The following is a 19,903-nucleotide window of genomic DNA, read 5'->3' as shown; positions in this document are numbered from 1 at the left end:
CATGTCGCCTCTTGACACATCCCAAGTCCCGCCTGCCCACAGCGCTCCTGGCAGTGTCTCTCACGTAGATATCTGTAACACGGATGTTGAACTGCTCTGTCCTTCCCAGAAGCGTCGAGCTTCTTCCTCACCCTCGAAGAAAGCTGTTCCGCAAATCAAATTTAGCAAAGAAAACACCCCCCAAAGTAATCCCCCAGACCGATATGCTGAAGGAGGCTGTTGCTTCCTCTTTCATCAGTCAATAATCATGGCGGGTCTAAAAGTTCTGCAATGGAATTGTCGTTCCGTACTTTCTTCTCTCACGGATCTTGAAATACTTCTTCATAAACATAATCTAGATATTGTGATTTTGCAAGAAACATGGCTCTCTCCACTTAAATCATTTTCAATTAAAAATTCCGTGTTTTCAGGGTAGACCGCATTAATGACAGGGGTGTTGGGTGAATAACTATGATCTCTACAAAAATACGTCACTGGGCAACAACCTCGCAGAAAGTTATGCTTCCTGACTGTTAGCTTTTGGCGGTTGAAATATCCCTTTCAAAGTGCGCCAAACTAACTATTGCTAACGTCTACTTTCCTGTAGGTGTTCACAGGACAGACTGTTTGGATACCTTACTCAGCGGAGCAAGCAACACAGTCATCGCAGGGGATTTTAATTCGCATTACAGTGCCTGGGGTAGTCGCTCTGACTCCTGCGGCCAGCTTCTCTGGTCATGGATGTCTATGAATGCAGTGCGCTGCTGCAATCCCGGAGCAGTAACCTTTATGCGTGAAGTTTCTCATTCAGTCATAGATTTAACATTAGCATCTCGTGGGGTTGGAGTATCTACATGGTCAACAGTAGACTCAGGTACATCTAGTGACCACTTTCCAATAACCTTTACTATTATATCCTATCCTATCAGAAAAGGTGGTGCAACCATGAAATATGTAAATCACATTACTTATAAAAAATTGATATCTGGGTCGCTTCCCTCCACAGTTAGCTCAGGTCGAGCAGAAAGAGTTCAGCGGGCAATTTCCTTTCTGCAAGATGCTGCTGAGAGCACTGTATTCTCTGTGTGCGCTACTGCCCCTGTCAGACAGCCATCTCCTTGGTGGATGGAGGAGTGTGAGAAAGCTTATCGCCTTAGAAAAGCAGCATGGAACAGCCTTTCCTATAATCAGAGCCCAGCTAATTGGATAAATTATAAGTTCTACTCTGCATCTTTCAAAAGAACTGCTAAAAAAGCAAAGGAGGATTATAATCAAAATTTCAACACGTATCTCTGTAAACCTCAGAATAAGAAGGCTCTATACAGATTCATGGAGCAGAATAACAACTCTCCGGCCTCCAAACGCATAAAGTCAATGGTACTGTCTCCGCAGGAAGCTAAGCAACACCTTGAACGTATTGCCCCGGGGCTGGCTTTACATTTCCAAGTGCAGAAAACAGAAACTTTGCACACTCTCACGCCCAGCTCGGACTAGCCCGAGGTGAACGTGTCGGAACGCCTCCCAATTGTTTCCTCGATGCAGCCTGCTGCCCCGGGATTCGATGGGGTTACTGTGGGCATGTTAAAGATTTTAGCGCAAGACTTTCCAACTCACCTTCTGGATATTGTAAATGCGTCATTGGAAAACTCTTGGATTCTTTACAGTTGGAAAATTGCGAAAATAATTTTACTTTTGAAAAATGCAGACAATGAATTTCATTTAGACAATATTCGGCCGATTGCTTTAACCTCAAATTTAGTAAAGCTAATAGAAAGAGTAGTACACAGTTGCCTCACAGAGTATGTTCACCACGTTAACGGCCTGAGCTCCGCACAGATTGGCTTTCGTCACGGTAGTTCCATATGGTCCGCGCATGTGGATCGCAAGAGCGGAATACAACTCTCAATGCGCAAGAGAGAAGTTGCGGCCTTGGTGACACTTGATGTTGCTAAAGCCTATGACAGCGTTGAACACACGGTCCTTATTAACAATCTTGCTCAGCTACATCCACCGCACTACATCTATGCTTGGATTTGTGAATTTTTAAAAGATAGATTTTTCTTCTGTATAGACGGATCTTTCTGTTCTAATACCTATGTTCAATCAAGAGGTGTGCCGCAAGGATCTGTTTTGTCTCCACTGCTTTTCAACATATTGGTTTGGGACATACCCATTCATCCAAACATCACAGTTTATGTATATGCAGATGACATAGCTTTTTTCGCATCAGCAAAGGATATGCATGCACTATACGAGTGTTTGCAGGCATACCTGAATGCTATTGCAGTCTGGCTGAACCAAATTAATTTATCACTTAATGTCAGCAAATGTGGCGTGCTGGTATTTCCGCCCGACATTCTTTTGTACACCTCGCAGAAAACCCTTCTTGAGTTTACATCTCGCTAGTATACTGCTCCACTCCAATTCCGCAGGTGGATTCGGTTAAATACCTAGGCATTATTTATGATGAAAGTTTGGACTGGCGACACCATATTAAGAATAATGTTATTAAAGGGGAACGTGCTCTGGGCCGGTTGACACGAGTTGGCAATAAAAAGTTTTGCATGCGTCGTGACACGCTACTGTTGCTCTGTGAGGCTTATATGAGACCGATTCTGGAATTTGGTTGTGTCTTGTCCTCTGGTAGCGCGAACTACAAGCTGCAGCCATTAGCTTTACTGGAAAGGCGTGCCCTACGGCTATGCCTCGGGCTCCCAAAATTAGCTTCAAACACTGTCCTTTATCTGGAAGCCCATATCCCCGATCTCTTTTCCTGCTTCCAACTTCTAACACTGCGTACTTTCCTCAGGTCCTTTGACCCGGCCCCCGGCGTTCGTAGTCCCATTTTTTTATCCCAACCACACCTGTTTTTCACTAATCATTGGCCACGCTATCAGCTTCCACAAGTTAGGTTCACGCAGAATCTGTTAGCCCCACTTCAGGTTGATCTGATCTCCTTGCAACAAGTTGCAGATACGCAGGCTGACCCCGTCTTCTATTATGACCATATTTTCGCGTCCCATGCGAAATATATGCCCGCAAATATCCTAAATGGCCTCCTTTCTGAACACCTACAGAATTTTCCTCTTCATACTGTTATCTCCACTGATGCCTCCCGCAGCTGTGATAAGGCGGCGGTTGGGATATATTCGCAGGAGATGGCTTAGAGCTATTCCGTTCGTATCCCAGATTATACTCCTACTATATTCTTCGCAGAGTTTCTGGCCATTGGTTTGGCTCTTCTCAAACTGCCCAGGCATGTAGCACGGGTTCTCTTTCTTGCAGACTGCCTTTCTGTTCTAGTCTGTCTCCAAAATTCGGGAAAATCTTTATTGAATCGTTCGCTTAGGTTTTTTGTTCCGTGCCCAGTGCGTGAGATCTGCTTTGCCTGGGTACCTGGGCATTCGGGCGTCTATTTTAACGAGGTGGCTGATTTATTGGCAAGGTCAGCTCTCAGCGCTCCTGTAATCTATCCCATCCCCCACGTCATTCTGTTAAAAACTTCACGTTTCCAGTGCTTCCAACATATTTCAGCACACCTGAGTGATCCATTGCTCAATACTGTGGATTTTAACCACTTAAAGTTCCCATGGAATATCCGGTGGTGTAAATTAAGGCTTTGTGAGGTGTCAATGACGCTTCTGCGATGCAGAATCCATCACTTAAATATGTACTTAAGCAGATGTGGGTTCGCTGCGACAAACTTTTGTGTATCATGTGGGCAATTTGAAACAATAGATCATTTTCTCCTCTCTTGCCGGCGGTTCGCACTTCAGAGAAAACAGTATTTGGAGGTCCCTCTTTCAAGGTTAGGACTCCCTCTGTCTCTTCCAGTTATTCTTTGGTTCGGTGCGAGCGTAAAGGGATTCCCGTTAAGCAGTGTCTGCGGCTACCTTCATGATCACTTAAGTGCACATGATCAATTACCTTGTTAGCTGTATACAAAAATTTGTCGCATGTCCAAAAATGCTCAATTCTGTTCCTGGTAATTCATATTTCTTTAATCCTTTGGACTTTTCCAATTTTTATCTTGATTTAGTCTTCTCGCGCCTATTTTTCCCCGCGCAAATACCTCATTGGGATTATCTACTGAACCTTGGCCAATCTCCCTGCGTGGGTATGTGCCATGCTTACTAAGAAGAAGAAGAAAAAGACACGCGCTGCTAATCTTCTTGGCCATCCGATTAAAAAGCCCCTTTTGTGTCACCCTAATACCCCTGTCACACGGACACTGTAAAGGTACTTTGAACAAATGCTCCATTACTCTAAGGACGAATGCGCGCTGCCACACGGACGCGCCAAAGGACACCTAGCTCAAAGGAGCTTCGAAACAAGGCAGCTCGAGTTCGTCCTTTGAGGCTTCAAGGGAGTACTCTCTCTCCCAGCGAATTAACACCATAAAAAAAATTGGGAAAAGAAACGTTCAATTTTCATTTTATAAATTCACTTCATAAGATTAGTGGTGTTTTAAAATATAAGATCATCTGTTTTGTGGCAGTCTCACCACGCCATACTCTCGTTCCAGATATACGAGCATCACGGTAGCCACGGTAAATATGCCGCCATGTCGTCCATGTTTTCTCGCGTCGTCGCGTGGATCGTCCCTCATTTTGATGGAGACCGCCGAACACAAGGCACACCAGAAAAACGTGACCACAAAAACAACGATCGCAGGGGTAAAAGAACCAAAGGGAACAACCGAAGGACGAAGCTGGGCTCAGTGTGGCCAGCACTGTGATGTTATGCTCTGTACTTGGAAAATCATATCATTATTGCAGTTAAAATTGCGTTGCTTTAACATAATACGGTTATAAAACTAATTTACTAAAAAAATGTGACATTTCTGTATTTACATGTGCAGTGCAATTTTAATAAAGCTTTTCGCCAATGAGGGCGCTAAAAACTTCTTGCGAAGGTCGTTCCGCAACCGTGTAGCACGAACGAACTCCCTTGAAGTAGTGCTCCTTTGGGAGCGTAAAGGAGCATTAGTTCAAAGTGCCTTTAGAGTGCCCGTGTGACAGGGGTATAAGTTTGTCGGCGGCATTTTGGTGGAACCGCTGGGTATCGCCCCATGAACGCTCACCCCAAGCACAATTCTGACGATCATCAGCGACGCTTGGAAACAACACTCGTCCACAAAGCGAGCCGCCGCCTGCAAGTCTGCAACCTGAGTGCAACCTGCAAACTGACGAAGTCGGTGCGTACCATGACGTCCACTACTGGCAGTCAGACAGGTCAGCCTTCGGGCACTGTCCCACCGGTTGTAATCCTCACAGCTCGCTCGCCGCCATCCTTTCACAGCGATCGATTCGAGGATGTCAAGGACTGGTTGTCCAGCTTTGACCAAGTGGCCACTTTTAACCAGTGGGACGACGACCGAAAACTACGAAACGTGTGTTTCACGTCCCAAAACTCGGCGAAGACATGGTTCGAGAACCATGAGGCATATGCATCCTTTACCAACTGGGAATCAGTCCATCGTGAGTTGCTCGCTACCTTCAGCACAAACGCACGCAAGGAAGGCGCCGAAATCGCCCTTCGCTCCAGGTCACAGCAGTCGAACGAAAGCGTCGCCATGTTTATCGAAGATATGGCGCGTCTCTTCAGTCGGGCTGACCCTGCCATGCCCGAAGCTACGAAGGTGCGCCACCTCATGTGCAGGTGCGCCACCTCGTGTGAAGGAGCAGCTGCTCCTCGCTGGCCTCATACGCGACCCTCCAATAACCGTCGCTAACTTCGCCAAAGAAGCCACAGGCATGGAACGTTCCTTGCAGGAATGCAGTGCGCAGTACGGTCATCAGGGAAGTGTTTCGGCCACCAACTATTGTGCGTCACTGCCAGTCGCCGGAGACGAGGCGCTTCGGGAGCTTGTGCGGAGTGTGGTTCGCGAATAACTGCGCAACCTCCGCTTAGGTGCTCCACCTGCCAGTGTTGCAGCTGTATACATGGCTTGCACCGACGTCATCAACAGGAATGCTGGGATACGCGGCCGCCATATCCATGACCCACCGCCGCTCCGTGCGCACTGGAGTGGTCGCGGTAGTGTCAGCTCGTGTTGTTTTCCGCGTGTGCGTAAGCGTTGCAGTCTCAGCATGGTCAACTGCGCCGTTGTGGGCTGCTCCAATCGCAGCGACGTTACAGGGAGAAAGAAAAGGCCAACTAGCGCGAGGTTTTTCTCTCTGCCGAAAGTGATCGAAAACCAGTGCAAGCGAACCAAGACTCTGAGTGCGAAGCGCCGCAGCTTGTGGTTAGCACGCATAAAACGTGCTAATTTCAACCACGAAAGCCCCAATGTGCGCGTCTGCGGTGTGCATTTCATAAAAGGTGAGCCCACTGTATGTATCTCCGTTTTATAGAAAAAAAGCCAACACGACTACGTGGAACGCTTTGAAAACAGCTTTGCGTCCGCAGGAGAACCGTCCAACCTGTTCGACGAGACAAATCCAGACTGGGCCCCGTCTCTCAGTCTCGGCCACGGGACCAGGCATGCTGATTCCGCGCGGCACGATCGCAGAGCAAAAAGACTCGCTCACAAGCGACGGGCCGATGTTGAAGCGACAGCAGTGGCATCGGAGGCGTCGCCGCGTGCCTGTCCCGATTCCCCACAGCCACCGCAAGCCGAGGAAGTCAGCGCCGATGAAAATGAGACAGGTCAGTAGGCATTTTTTTTTTCATAGTAATGCATGGTCATTTGTTTTTGCTTACGATGCATTCCAAGGCCTTTGGTGCGTCGGTCCGCTTACCTAGTGCTTGTGATGCCTAGCCAGCATGCAGTCTCGCTGCCTGCCACTCTAGTTTACGAGCTTATAAACTTTTTTTTTATACAGGAATCGTTGTTCAAACCGACATGACCATGCAAGACATACAGGCACTGGAGCAGCATTCTGTAGTGCTGAATGAACATCTGTACACATTGCAGAAAGAGAAAGAGCAGCTCGAGGTGACTGAAGACTCACTGAAAAGTTGTGAAGCAAAGGTGCGACTGTACACTGGTGTATCAGATAGCAGCTTATCAGCCCGAGAACGGCGGGCCGCATCTTTCCCTCCCTCGTTCCCCTTCCCCTCTTTCGTTTCGTGGCCTTTAAAAAGGAAAGGAATAAACTGCCGGGGGGCTTTTTTCTTCGTCGGCACAGCACCTTGCTGCAATGTGTGCCTATTCCCTTTAGACGTACGATACATGGTGTCAGAAGTGCCGAAGCCCCGCCGATATGGATATTGTCAAGCCTCCAGAGCCGCTACAGTTCTCCGGAAACCTACGAAGAAATTGGCACACGTTCAAGCAAAAACTGGAGCTTTTCTTCACGGCTACGCCCACTACACCGCCCAGATCGGAAGCCGCCAAGACGGCAATCCTTCTCAGCGCCGCGGGTGAAGAGGCTCTCGACGTCTATAACAACTTCTCCTTCGAAGCAGGTGAGAGCAAGGAAGACTACCAGACAGTGCTGCGCAAGTTTGAGGCGTACTGTGTGGATGAAGGAAACGAAGTTTACGAAAGACACGTTTTTCGCCTCCGCGTGCAGGATGAAGGAGAGCCTTTTGAGCAATATCTGCGGCAGTTAAAGAAACAGGCGAAGCTATGCAATTTCGGCACGCTCGAAGAATCTGATAAGAGATCAGGTTGTTTTCGGCACTAACAATCCGAAGATAAGGGAGAAAATGCTACGAGAAAAGGACCTAACCTTACAGAAGGCGGAGCAGATGTGCAAAGCGGCCGAGGTCTCGGCGCGGCAAAATGCTGCTTGGTCGAATGACACCCTACAAGTAGACTACGCCCACAAACGGGAGCATGACCGGAAACCTTTTCGATGTCGACAATGCAACAGGGCTCATGCGCAAGGAGACTGCCCGGCGTATGGAAAGATATGTTATGCTTGCAAGAAGCCGAATCATTTTGCGGTATGCTGCAGGCGCCGCCAGAGCAGACAGGTAGATGAAGTAAAAGAAGATAAGATGGAGGACGGGTTCGATATTTTAGATATCGGAGTGTGCGGAATCAGCGACGGGGCCGGTGCAGACTGGACGGTCAGCGGAAACATACGCGGCAAAGAAATTAGATTCAAAGTTGACACAGGCTCACAAGCAAACATAGTTCCTGTAACTCTTTACCGTCGTTTGAAAAACACCGCGAGCCTCCAGAAAAGCACTGCAGTGCTGAAGGCGTACAACGGCAGTGCTATCAAGCATGTCGGAGTGGATAGAGACATCCTTGTTCTCAACGGTGTGGCACACGTTGTGACCTTCTTCGTGGTCAAGAAGGGTCGGCAGGCCATACTAGGGCTGCAGACATGTCAGCAGTTTGGGCTAGTGCCGAAAGCTGTGGATTCGGTGGAATGGAATGAGACAGCACCGGAGAAAGCCTTTCCAGACTTGTTCCAGGGTACGGGGTGTGTTGGACGGCAGTACCGGATGGTCCTGCGGGCGGATGCTGTCCCAGTAGTGCATCCAGCACGAAGAGTACCTTTGGCCCTCCGGGACCCTCTTCGACAAGAACTGGAGCGCATGGAAAAGGCTGCCATTATCAAAAAGGTGGATGAGCCCACAGAATGGGTAAGCCCTTTGGTGATAGCGCGTAAGAAAGATGGAGCGCTTCGTGTCTGCATGGATCCGAGGGAAATCAACAAGAACATCAAACGCGAGCACTATCCAATGCCAACAAGGGAAGAGATTGAGGCAGAGCTGTCGGGTGCAAAGTTTTTTTTCCCGGCTAGACGCAAATGCAGGTTTCCATCAAATCCCATTAGACGAAGCTACATCGCGGGTGTGTACTTTTGCGACACCATTTGGACGTTACCGATTTTTGCGTCTTCCTTTTGGAATTTCATCAGCGAGCGAAGTTTTCCAGAAAACGCTAACTGAAATCTTCGAGGGACTGGAAGGCGTCCGCATATACATTGATGATATTCTAGTGTGGGGTGACAGTGAGAAGCAGCATAACGAGCGCCTCCATGCCGTGCTAACGCGGGCAGCACAGGCGGGCTTGACGTTTAACAGGCAGAAATGCGTGTTTGGGTTGAAAGAAATTGCGTTCTTGGGCGACGTAATAGGTGAGCAAGGCGTTCGTCCCGGTCGCAACTTAGTTGAAAGCGTCCTTTCGCTGCCGGCGCCGCAAGATAGGCATTCAGTGCGCAGAATGATGGGCGTTGTTAACTACTTTCGCAAGTACGTCCCGTCACTGAGTGATAAGACAGTCTTACTGCGGACACTCTTAAAAGAAAACGTCATGTTTGAATGGACGGCGGCGCATCAGCGTGAATGGAGAGAAATTTGCGACGCACTGACAAACCCTCCATTACTCGCGCTTTTTGATGAAGCAAAGGAAACCAAGATCACTGCGGACGCTTCGGGGACTGATTTGGGCGCTGCACTACTGCAGCGATATGGCAGTGACTGGCGACCAGTGTCGTACGCATCAAGGACCCTAACAGATAGCGAAACCCGCTATTCGCAAATTGAAAAGGAAACGCTTGCGGTAGTGTTCGCATGCGAAAAGTTCCATCATTTTGTTTATGGACGCAGGGTACTGATCGAAACTGACCATAGGCCCTTGCTTGCAATTTCCCAAAAGAACATTGCAGACATGCCTCCGCGATTGCAGCGTTTTTTTATTAGGCTGCTACAATATGATTATACGTTGCAGTTCGTTCCTGGCAAAGACTTGCTGCTGGCGGACATGTTGTCACGTGCACCAGTGCCAACGCAGGCGTCGAGTGCCTCATCAGAAGCAGACTGCGACATCCATGCCGTACAGGTCGTCTCCAGCATCGTAAGCACGCCAATGGAAGAGCGTCTGGAAAAGGAAATCAGGGATGACCCGTACTTAAGCGAGGTGAGACAGCGAATTTCACAAGGGGCTGCCATCGACGGTGAACTGAAGCCGTTTGCCAGAGAGCTGTCTGTGGTAGAAGGAATACTGCTCAAGGGCTCTAAAGTTGTCATACCTAAATGTATGAGAGCAGAAATTCTTCAGAGGATTCACGAGGGGCACCTTGGACTAAATAAATGCAAAGCCAGAGCGCGGAGATTGGTATTCTGGCCTGCGCTCAACAGTGCCATTGACGAGTTCGTGCGAGTGTGCAGTACTTGCCAAAAGTATGCGTACAACCAGCAGAGGGAATCCTTGCTCATGCAGCCCACCCCGGATAGGCCATGGTACCGCGTAGGAATTGACCTCTGCCAGTTTGGTGGAGCCGCTTATGTCGTAGTGTACGATGCCCACTCAAATTTCCCTGAAGTAGAAAAGCTAAGAGGCACAGCGGCAAAAGAGGTCATAGCCAAGATATCGGCCATTTTCTCACGGTACGGCATCCCGGTGCAAGTGTGGACTGACAACGGGCCCCAGTTTTCATCGCGAGAATTTCGTTTGTTTGCGCAGAAGTACGACTTCCAGCACATCACATCGAGTCCAGAATTCCCAAGGTCAAATGGGCTTGCGGAAAAGGGGGTTCAGATAATTAAGCGCATCCTTAAGAAGACGAATGAGTCACGCGGTGACTTTTGGTTGGGTCTCTTAGCCTATCGTTCTTCTCCCTTAGAAGATGGCCGCTCTCCGGGCGAACTGCTGCAAGGCCGACGCCTCCGCACTTCCCTGCCTGAATACAACGAGGATTCCAGTGTCCCAGTGCGAAAGCATTGCCAATCTTCGAGGGGAAAGGTACTGCCACCTCTCAAAGAGGGCAGTTCAGTTCGTGTGCACGGCGACAACTGGTCACGCACAGCAACAGTAATCGAGAAAGCAGCACCGAGGTCGTACGTGGTGAAGACTGAGAACCAGCGGCTCTTGAGGCGAAACAGGCAACACTTGCTGCACATTCCCGGAGGCGATGAAAGTATGCAGAGAGATCAGGACGTCGACAGCCTGGGAAAACAGTGTCTCAGCGACAAAGACCAGGATATCGACCGCCCGGGAGGACACGCACATACAGACCGACAAAACATGGTGCATCCGACGCACGCGGCTCAGGAGACAGGCCGGGACGTCGACATCTCGCAAGAACAATCTCCACGGCACAGACAGAACATCGAAGATCCAAAAGCAGCTACGCATGAAAACGATCTCACCTCGTCAGGTCCGCGGAAATCAACCAGGCAACGTGCGGAACCTCGACGACTTCACTATGACTGCAGTTTCCGCCAAATATCGTAGTTTGTCTTTTTGTTTTTTGTTTTTTATACAGAAGAGAAGATGTATCAGATAGCAGCTTATCAGCCCGAGAACGGCGGGCCGCATCTTTCCCTCCCTCGTTCCCCTTCCCCTCTTTCGTTTCGTGGCCTTTAAAAAGGAAAGGAATAAACTGCCGAGGGGCTCTTTTCTTCGTCGGCACAGCACCTTGCTGCAATGTGTGCCTATTCCCTTTAGACGTACGATACAACTGGGATGCCAAACTTTGCTGTTTTATTTGCTGTGTTCGAAGCACTAGCAAGCTTCATTTCACACAATGTCAACAATAAGCTCACAAAATTTCAAGAATTCGTTCTGTTCATGATGAAGCTAAAAGAAAATCTGCAAAACGCTGACCTTGCATTTCGGTTCAATATTTCAGAGGCTACAGTATCGCGCATTTTCGACAAGTGGCTGCACGTGGCGTATTGCAGACTTAAAGATGAAATAATCTGGCCCACACGAGATGCTTTGCAAAAGACAATGCCACAGGCATTCCACGACTCGTTTGGTGCAAATGTAGCAATCATCATCGATTGCTTCGAAATCAAGATAGAAAGGCCATCATCGTATCTTCCAAGATGTGAAACATGGTCCCAGTATAAAGGTAGCAATACAGCCAAGTCCCTGATTGGGATTGCTCCACAAGGTGTTGTTACATATATATCCGAAGGTTGGGGAGGCAGGGCAAGTGACAAACATATCACCGAACACTGTGGGTTTTTGGACAACTTGGTGCCTGGAGACGTTGTACTCGCAGACAGGGGTTTTAACATCAGCGAAAGCGTTGGTTTCTACTGTGCAAAGCTTCACGTGCCAGCGTTTACCAGGGGAAAGAAACAACTTTCAGCATAAGATGTGCAAAGCACAAGAAAGCTCGCAAACGTGCGAATACACGTGGAAAGAGTAATTGGACTCATTAGGAATAAGTTTATTTTTCTGAAGTCTGTCGTGCCAATCGATTACGTTGTGTGCCGGCCAGGAGATGAAGTCGCACCACTCGACAAAATTGTAACTGTGTGTTGTGTGCTATCTAACTTCTGTGCATCAATTGTTGCTGCACCAAAGGACGCCACTGGACAGCAGGCTTCAGCCTCAGTGGATGAGTGATTGTGAATCCTGCTTCAGCATGTCTGAATAAAGCACTGGACAGCAGGCTTCGGCCTCAGTGGATAAGTGATTGTGAGTCCTGCTCCTGCATGTCTGAATAAAGCTAACTCAGAATCTGCTGACGGCATTGTCATTTCTCAACGCCAGATTTCAGCGTGTCCCATATGGGCCACGTGTGTTCCAGCCTCAAGACGCACTTCCAAGGTTGAAACATGAGGCAGCTGTCCAAGTTGTGTTACAGGTTGCTTAGCCTTTGGGTCCTTTGCACTCTGGACAAAACCACAGTGTAGTTTTTGGTGCTCGCTTGAGTGCCACGCATGAAAAGCGGAACAATTTGTAGTGGCAGGATGCGTTGTCGCAAGCAACCATCTTTCCAGTTTCTGGTCCACGGCAAAAACAGTAGACATCACTGGGAGAGTTTACCACTGGACCAGCATGCTGCCTGGTGAAGTAGGTGCTGAAAAGCTCGGGCAGGATTGCATGAATGAAGAATTTTCTTCCAGCAGCCAGAATTTCCTCACAAAAGTGCCTGTCTTCTGTATTCTCTCCACGTGCAACAAATTAGGTGTCCACACCACGAAGTCGCACCACTGAACATCACATACAGCCATTTGTGTCTGCACTTGGTAGAAATATCCGTGTTGTCGCCGTAGCTGGACTACACCATTGACAGTTTCCAGGCAGGAACCTGCAGTAGCCATCTCTGTAACGTCCTTCACTTCCCTGAGCGAAAATGGGCACTTAAGTTCAACAACACCCTTCCCACAGCATGCGCAACAAACAAGACCGTCTGGTGTTGCTCCAACAAACGGATATCTTGTACTCAGGTGCAGCCCCGACTTGGAGCACTTGAACATGTCGTGCTTCTCGGCTTCACTGGTTTGGTATGCCCTGAAGGCACGGGGCTCATTTTTCACTCCCCATGTGATGGCAGGCGTCTTCAGCGACTGCTTTTCAGGATAGCATATCAGTTTTAGCAGTGATATGCTAGGGTTATCAATGCTTGTGTGGCACACCCTTTTCATTACAGAAGCAGTCAGCCTGCCCGCTCGGTACAAAAACCAATTAGACGAGCTGCTCTGTTGCCTTGTCAAAACTTCAACGGCCTTTATGGTCTCTTCACTTATAATTATTGATGGCATGACATCATTGGCTTTCTTAACCAAAACATCCAAATCATGCGCCAACATTTCTTCGGAGTAGAGGTTTCTCAAACGGGCATCATGCATCGGTACAGGATTTTGAAAGTGTCCATCATATCCGGGGAGGACTGAAAAAATTGAAGGAACAATGCCGGCATCCTGAATTGAGCCGTAAAGCTTGGTACGCTCCTGCTCTGAAAGTGGCGGGACATGAGCCCGCTCCTTGACTGGACCTGCCTCAAAGGAATTGCTATCAAGCTGCCGCTTTTTCCCTTTAGATGATATGAAGTTTATGTCCTTGAGTCGCTTATATTGTACTTTTTCGACATAAGCGGGCAGCCACATATTATCCTTCTGGGTGCAAATTCTTGACTTCATCATTTTGATGCCGGTCTCAACTGCAAACAAACAGGCTCCAACATGGGAGCATGCTTCCCCTGCTCCAGCCATACATGTGCAGTGCACGGTGATCACAGCGCCATCCTTCTTGCACAAAATCCACACTTGGAGAGGTTTGTGCCCCAGCCTCTGTGAGTGGTTCACCTGCGAAGACAACGAGAAAAAACGTCGGCTTTACTGACCTATCGTTTCAAAATTGCTGCGGTTCAGTTGCACTTTGCCTAGGGATGTCGTCTTAGAACAAAACATTTGAGCCGTTTTTTTTTTTCAGAGTTGCGGTGCACGAACTTGTCTGTCTGAACCTGCTCATTTGCAATGCCATTCAGACTGTGCAAAATAAAAACAAAGGCACATAATGGGAGCTGCAACTCGGTTCTTTTAATCTGTGGGAGACTGCGCTGCCCAGCTCGGACTTGGCTGTTCAACGCCGGGTCCTCGAGCGAGCCACCGAGGTCATCACGAAGCAAAGTATTCTGATCACCTAGATTTGACCTCAAGTTCCGTTTTTCTGTTTGTTTTTTGGAACCGATAAGGTTTTTCCGCCTCCTTTCACGCTTTGCGGGCACTTCACGTGCTCGCGTACATACATAACCGAATGTCGCGCTTCAGATGCGCCGCACAGAGCGCTTAGCGCAAACGGCGTACGGACCATTCGTCACAGCTTTGCTCATACAGATTAACAAGGTTTGCAATCATCAAATGGATTCGTAATGCTTACCTCGCCGAGCAGGACAGCTTTGCCGTCCTGGAATTCCTTGGCAGAAAGGTGCTTCACCCAGCCGCTTGTAAAATAATTGTGGGACTCCAAAGCTTTGTACGCTTTCATGTTTTCCAAAGTCACAAAGTTCGCGGAAAACACAAGATACGTGACGATGTCGCCGTGCGAAATCTCGGGGAAGCCACTCACATCGGCACTTGTGTCCACTCCGGGCCGCGGCGTGTATGGATCGATATCATCGCACAGTTTCAACTTGTCTTCGTAACGAAGGCGAATACTGCCGATGAGTTCAGAGTAATAACCCGCGTTTAAAGGTTCATGCGGCGCCATAGCAGGCACAAATCGGATGAAGAAGAGCTGTGAACGGTGCCGGTTCCACGAATTTGAAAGCACCCGCGGCAGCACAGCACTGAACGAAGACTGAGCGACTGGGTCACAAGCATGGACGCCGGGTCAACGAGCAGGCGGATGTGACGTCGTCGGTGACGGAATTCGGCGAGCGGTCCAGCCACCACCGGCACCACAGCCGGAGCCGTGCATCAAAAGCTACAGCGAAGCCGTATACGGACACCGCAGCCGGAGACGCGTACATCATGAGCGAGAGTGAAGCCCTGCGGAGACCTGCGCCAGTGCCACATGCATTCCGCCCTGCTGCCGAACCAACGCAGGGGTACCTTCCCCCCGTCAAGCTGCGTGACCCGCGCCATGTTCGAAAAGCGGACGTGTGGCGCACACCCAACAACCGGCCACTATGCTACCACTGCGAGGAGCCCGGTCATGTCCTCCGCAACTGCCCATACCGGCGGATGGGATTAAGAGGATTTCTACCGAGCGCACCTTGACCGCGCTATGGTGAGAGACCGCGAGACATTGAACAGTACCTGGCCGATCATGTGCTGCCCTCAACGCCTCCACGACGTCAGTCAGACGGGTTCCTTCACCTGGTCACGCATCATCATCTGGACAATTCAGAGGCATGTCCCACCGCCGGGAAAACTGAAGACGGCATATCCTCCGCAGGTAAGACCGCCGCTGCCGCAGAGAGTGAACAGCCTCCATCCGACGACTTTATGCGACGGCCCGAACGCCGACCTCAAAGACGATCTCACCGCCGAACCCACCGACGACCGTGTCGACGATCTCACCGACGACCTCAGCGACGACCCCTTCGACGAAGGCACCAAAGACCTCACCGACGAGTTGTGAAAGAATTGTTTCCGCCGACGAAATTCTTGTTGCCGCCGATCGCTATGAGACGTGTCAGCACTCGTGGATACCGGAGCCGACTTTTCTGTCATGAGCAGCCACCTAGTCACCTAGTCACGACCCTCAGAAAGGTTCTAACACCTTGGCATGAGCCGCAGATACGCACAGCTGGTTGCCATGTGGTGACGCCGGTTGGCGTCTCCACCTGCCGTATAAAGATCCGCGGTGCAACTTTTATTGGCTCCTTCGCCGTGCTACGAGAGTGCTCCAAAGAAACGATTCTCGGCATGGACTTCCTTAAAGAGTATGGGGCAGTCATCAACCTGCATGAGCAATTGGTATCATTTTCGACACAGCGAGCCGTTGATACCGACCCCGAGCCGCACAGGGCAGCACTACGCATCTCTGACGACCACACAACGAACCGCCGAGAGCAAGCAAGTTTGTCACAGTCCAGTGTGATACCAGCTTCGGTACTCGAGGCATTGCCGAAGCGAACATATCGCTGCTACTGTCTCGGCAAGTTTGCGTTGCTCGCGCCCTTTGCGACCTCGTTCACGCGCGTAGCGAGCTCTTAGTGACACACTTTAGTTGCGAACCCCAATATTTGTCGAAAAACACGGTGACTGCCCATTTTGAAGAACTTGGCGAGCATGCCGGCCAATGTGCCTTATCCACAACGGACCCCGGAACAGCGGAACAGGACACGGCAACAGCCATTAAGACCGACGTGAACCCTGACCTTCTGACCAATCAGAAACGCCACATGGAAAGCCTTATTGACTCTTTCCACGAATGTTTCGCGCCAACCTCCAAGTTTCGTCAGACGCCATTAACTAAGCACCGCATTATCCTCGATAGTGACCAGAGACCGCTATGTCAGCGTCCTTATCGTGTTTCGTCGAAGGAACGTGATGCCTGCCATCCGACGCCAAGTTGCCGAAGTGCTCCGCGACGACGTCATACAACCATCGACGAGCCCCTGGGCATCACCTGTTGTTCTCGTCGCAAAGAAAGACGGCAGCCTACGGTTCTGCGTAGATTATAGACGTCTCAATATCGTTACCAAAAAGGATGTATATCCACTGCTGCGCATTGATGACTCATTAGACCGCCTCCGCCATGCTACCTACTCTTCGTCACTCGACCTGCGTAGCGGTTATTGGCAAATCGAGGTCGACGACCGTACCGAGAAAAGACCGCCTTTGTTGCTCCTGACGGAACGAATTTAAGGTGCTTCCTTTCGGCTTGTGTCTGCAACCCCTCCAACGTTCCAACGTATGATGGACACCGTACTAACTGGCCTGAAGTGGCAGTCCTGCCTTGTGTATCTCGACGACGTCGTGATTTTTTCCGACACGTTCGAGGAGCGCCTGAAACGTTTGCGTGCTGTTTTCGAGGCAATTCGTTCCGCGGGGCTGTCTCTCAAGCCTGAAAATTGCCACTTCGCATTTAGGGAGCTGAAGTCTCTTGGCCATATTGTGAGCGTGCAGGGTGTTAGCCCTGACCCAGAAAAGACGGCCGCCGTTGCTGCACTTCCCCAGCCAACAGATAAACGAAGCTTGCGGCGTTTTCTGGGGCTTTGCGCCTATTATTGGAGGTTCGTTCAAAACTTCTCCAAGCTCGCAGAGCCGCTGACTCGCCTGACAAAAGACTCCGAACCCTTCTTCTGGGGCCAGGATCAGGAAAAAGCTTTCACAGTACTTAAGGCCCGCCTCCAAACAACGCCTATCCTCGGCCACTTCGACGAGGAAGCCGACACGGAACTGCACACAGATGCCAGCAATGTTGGCCACGGTGCGGTGAGTGTGCAGTGGCAAGGCTGTGTGGAACGCGTGATCGCATACGCAAGTCGCACTTTGTTTCGTTCCGAAGTGAATTATTCCACCACGGAAAAGGAGTGTCTAGCTATTGTGTGGGCAGTCAAGAAATTTCGTCCGTACCTGTATGGCCGCCCGTTTCGAGTCGCCAGCGATCATCACTCCTCGTGTTGGCTTGCGAACCTGAAAGATCCATCGGGGCGACTTACACGGTGGAGCCTTCGGTTGCAAGAGTTCGACGTCACCATCGTGTATAAGTCGGGTCAGCAACATAGCGATGCAGACTGTCTCTCCCGAGCTCCTCTTCCTTGCCCACCAGATGAGTCGGACAACTATTCTGCTTTCCTCGGCACTGTCACCACATCCGACCTTGCCCACCACCAGAGGGCCCACTGCAAACTGCTGCCTTTAATCGAGTACCTCAAAGGAACCGCTCCGTCTCCGCCCAGACAATTCTCGCGCGGACTTTCATCGTTTTGCTTAATAGATGGAGTCCTCTACAAGAAAAACTACGGCCCGACCGAAATTGCGTATCTCCTCGTTGTCCCAAACGCGCTTCTCAGGAAGTTCTCGCTGCATGCCACGGCGGCCTTTCTTCTGGCCACCTCGGTTTTTCCAGAACATTGAGACGCCTCCGCCACAAGTACTACTGGCCTCGGCTTGCTGCGGTCATCCAACGCTACGTTAGAACCTGTCGTCAGTGTCAACGACGGAAGATGCCGCCGACAAAACCGGCCGGCCTTCTGAAGCCAATTGATCCACCACAATTCCCATTTCAGCAAGTCGACACGGACTTACTGGGCCCATTCCCAGTGTCCTATATGGGTAACAGGTATATTGTTGTTGCCACGGACTACCTCAGCCGCTACTGTGAAACCAAGCCTCTTCTCTGTGACACCGCGGCTGAAATTGCACAGTTCTTTGTTCACCACATTGCGCTTCTCCACGGCGCCCCCGCGGTTGTATTAACTGACCGGGGAACTGCGTTTACGTCGGCTTTTACACATGAGGTCCTGTGTCTCAGTGGCATGTACCAGTCATAGAAAAACGACTGCTTGCCATCCTCAAACGAATGGACTGACTGAGAGGCTAAACAAGAGCATTGCAGATATGATGTCTATGTATGTTGATGCTGACCATCGCAACTGGGACGAAATACTCCCTTACATCACGTTTGTGTATAACACCGCCCTCCAAGAAACGACGCGCTTCACTCCCTTTCGTTTGGGTTATGGCCGGGACGCCCTGACCATGCTGGACGCCATGCTGCTCCCGGATTGTGCCCCCTCGTCTGTCACAGGCGCTGACCAATTCGTTCATGATGCAGAAGCCGCTCGACACCTTGCTAGACAAGGGATTCGCCACCAGCAGACAACTGGCGCCCGGCGTTACAATCTCTGCGACAGGGAGGTGATTACAAACCCGGCGAGCACGTCTGGGTATGGAGTTCTATACGTTTGCGCGGGTACCCTGAAAAGCTTCTGCGCCGCTACTTCGGCCCCTACGTGGTGCTACGTCAACTCAGCGATGTGAACTATGAAGTGTTCCCGCAAGGAGTTGTCCGCTCTTCTCGACCGCCCAAGTCTGAAGTAGTCCACGTGTCCCGCATAAAACCGTATTACGCCCGTTAGCCACTGCCGGCGTTGACATTCAGTGCTGACGCCACACGCGCCATCGCACTTTCGGTGCCTCCGTACTCTTTTTCTCCTTTCCGGAAAGGAGGGGGGCAATGCCACAATGCTCACATTCTGCGAGCGTGGGTGAGTGGATGGATGGATGGACGGACGGACGGACGGACGTACGTACGTACGTACGTACGTATGTATGTATGTATGTATGTATGTATGTATGTATGTATGTATGTATGTATGTATGTATGTATGTATGTATGTATGTATGTATGTATGTATGTATGTATGTATGTAGCAGCGGCAGCGCCGTGTACACATCGTAACCGTACCGCTACGTATTTGCAGTTGCTGCTCAGCCGCACGGCTGCCCTCCCGCTCGGATTCCCGTTCCTGCTCGTGGCGAACGTCTGCAACTGCCGAACTACAGCCGTGCTGCTATCAAGCGCCTCCAAGATTCATCGTCCTTCTTCGCCCGACCCAGCGGTGGACTGTGACTGCGCAGGCGCCACAGCAGAACGAACAGCAGATAAACCCCGTCGCTTGTCCAGGAAGCCATTTGGCAGCAGCGGCAGCGCCGTGTACACATCGTAACCGTACCGCTACGTATTTGCAGTTGCTGCTCAGCCGCACGGCTGCCCTCCCGCTCGGATTCCCGTTCCTGCTCATGGCGAACGTCTGCAACTGCCGAACTACAGCCGTGCTGCTATCAAGCGCCTCCAAGATTCATCGTCCTTCTTCGC

General features: G+C 50.2%; 2 protein-coding genes across 3 annotated transcripts in view; one reads left to right on the top strand and one right to left on the bottom strand.

Annotated features, from left to right (window-relative positions):
- Window positions 1-19,903, bottom strand: part of LOC144109957 (uncharacterized) — a 215,122-nt gene that overhangs the window by 34,117 nt on the left and 161,102 nt on the right. Inside the window, exon 4 of one of the 2 annotated variants that reach the window (XM_077642739.1) lies at window positions 11,355-13,932. The exons of the other annotated variant lie outside the window; for it this stretch is intronic. Coding sequence (XP_077498865.1) covers window positions 13,784-13,932 — 149 coding nt within the window. The 3' untranslated portion in view covers window positions 11,355-13,783. Of the gene's footprint in view, window positions 1-11,354; window positions 13,933-19,903 lie in introns of those variants that run through there. 2 annotated transcript variants of the gene reach the window in all.
- LOC144110271 (uncharacterized) lies at window positions 8,190-11,257 on the top strand. Its single transcript, XM_077643114.1, has 3 exons — window positions 8,190-8,526; window positions 9,617-9,742; window positions 10,512-11,257. Exons 1-3 carry the CDS (start codon window positions 8,386-8,388, stop codon window positions 10,701-10,703), a joined length of 459 nt encoding a protein of 152 aa, XP_077499240.1. The 5' UTR covers window positions 8,190-8,385; the 3' UTR covers window positions 10,704-11,257.

This window comes from Amblyomma americanum, chromosome 11 (assembly GCF_052857255.1).
Source record: "Amblyomma americanum isolate KBUSLIRL-KWMA chromosome 11, ASM5285725v1, whole genome shotgun sequence".
Lineage (NCBI taxonomy): Eukaryota > Metazoa > Arthropoda > Arachnida > Ixodida > Ixodidae > Amblyomma > Amblyomma americanum.
The sequence above is the reverse complement of the archived record's forward strand: the minus strand, read 5'-3'. Positions and strand labels throughout refer to the sequence as shown.

Bases quoted from the DNA above. Each gene is read 5' to 3' on its own strand.
- LOC144110271 (XM_077643114.1), top strand. From the start codon at position 8,386: ATGGTCCTGCGGGCGGATGCTGTCCCAGTAGTGCATCCAGCACGAAGA. The intron at 8,527-9,616 runs GTAAGCCCTTTG...TATACGTTGCAG, and splicing joins TGGATGAGCCCACAGAATGG to TTCGTTCCTGGCAAAGACTT. The intron at 9,743-10,511 runs GTAAGCACGCCA...CTTCTCCCTTAG, and splicing joins TACAGGTCGTCTCCAGCATC to AAGATGGCCGCTCTCCGGGC.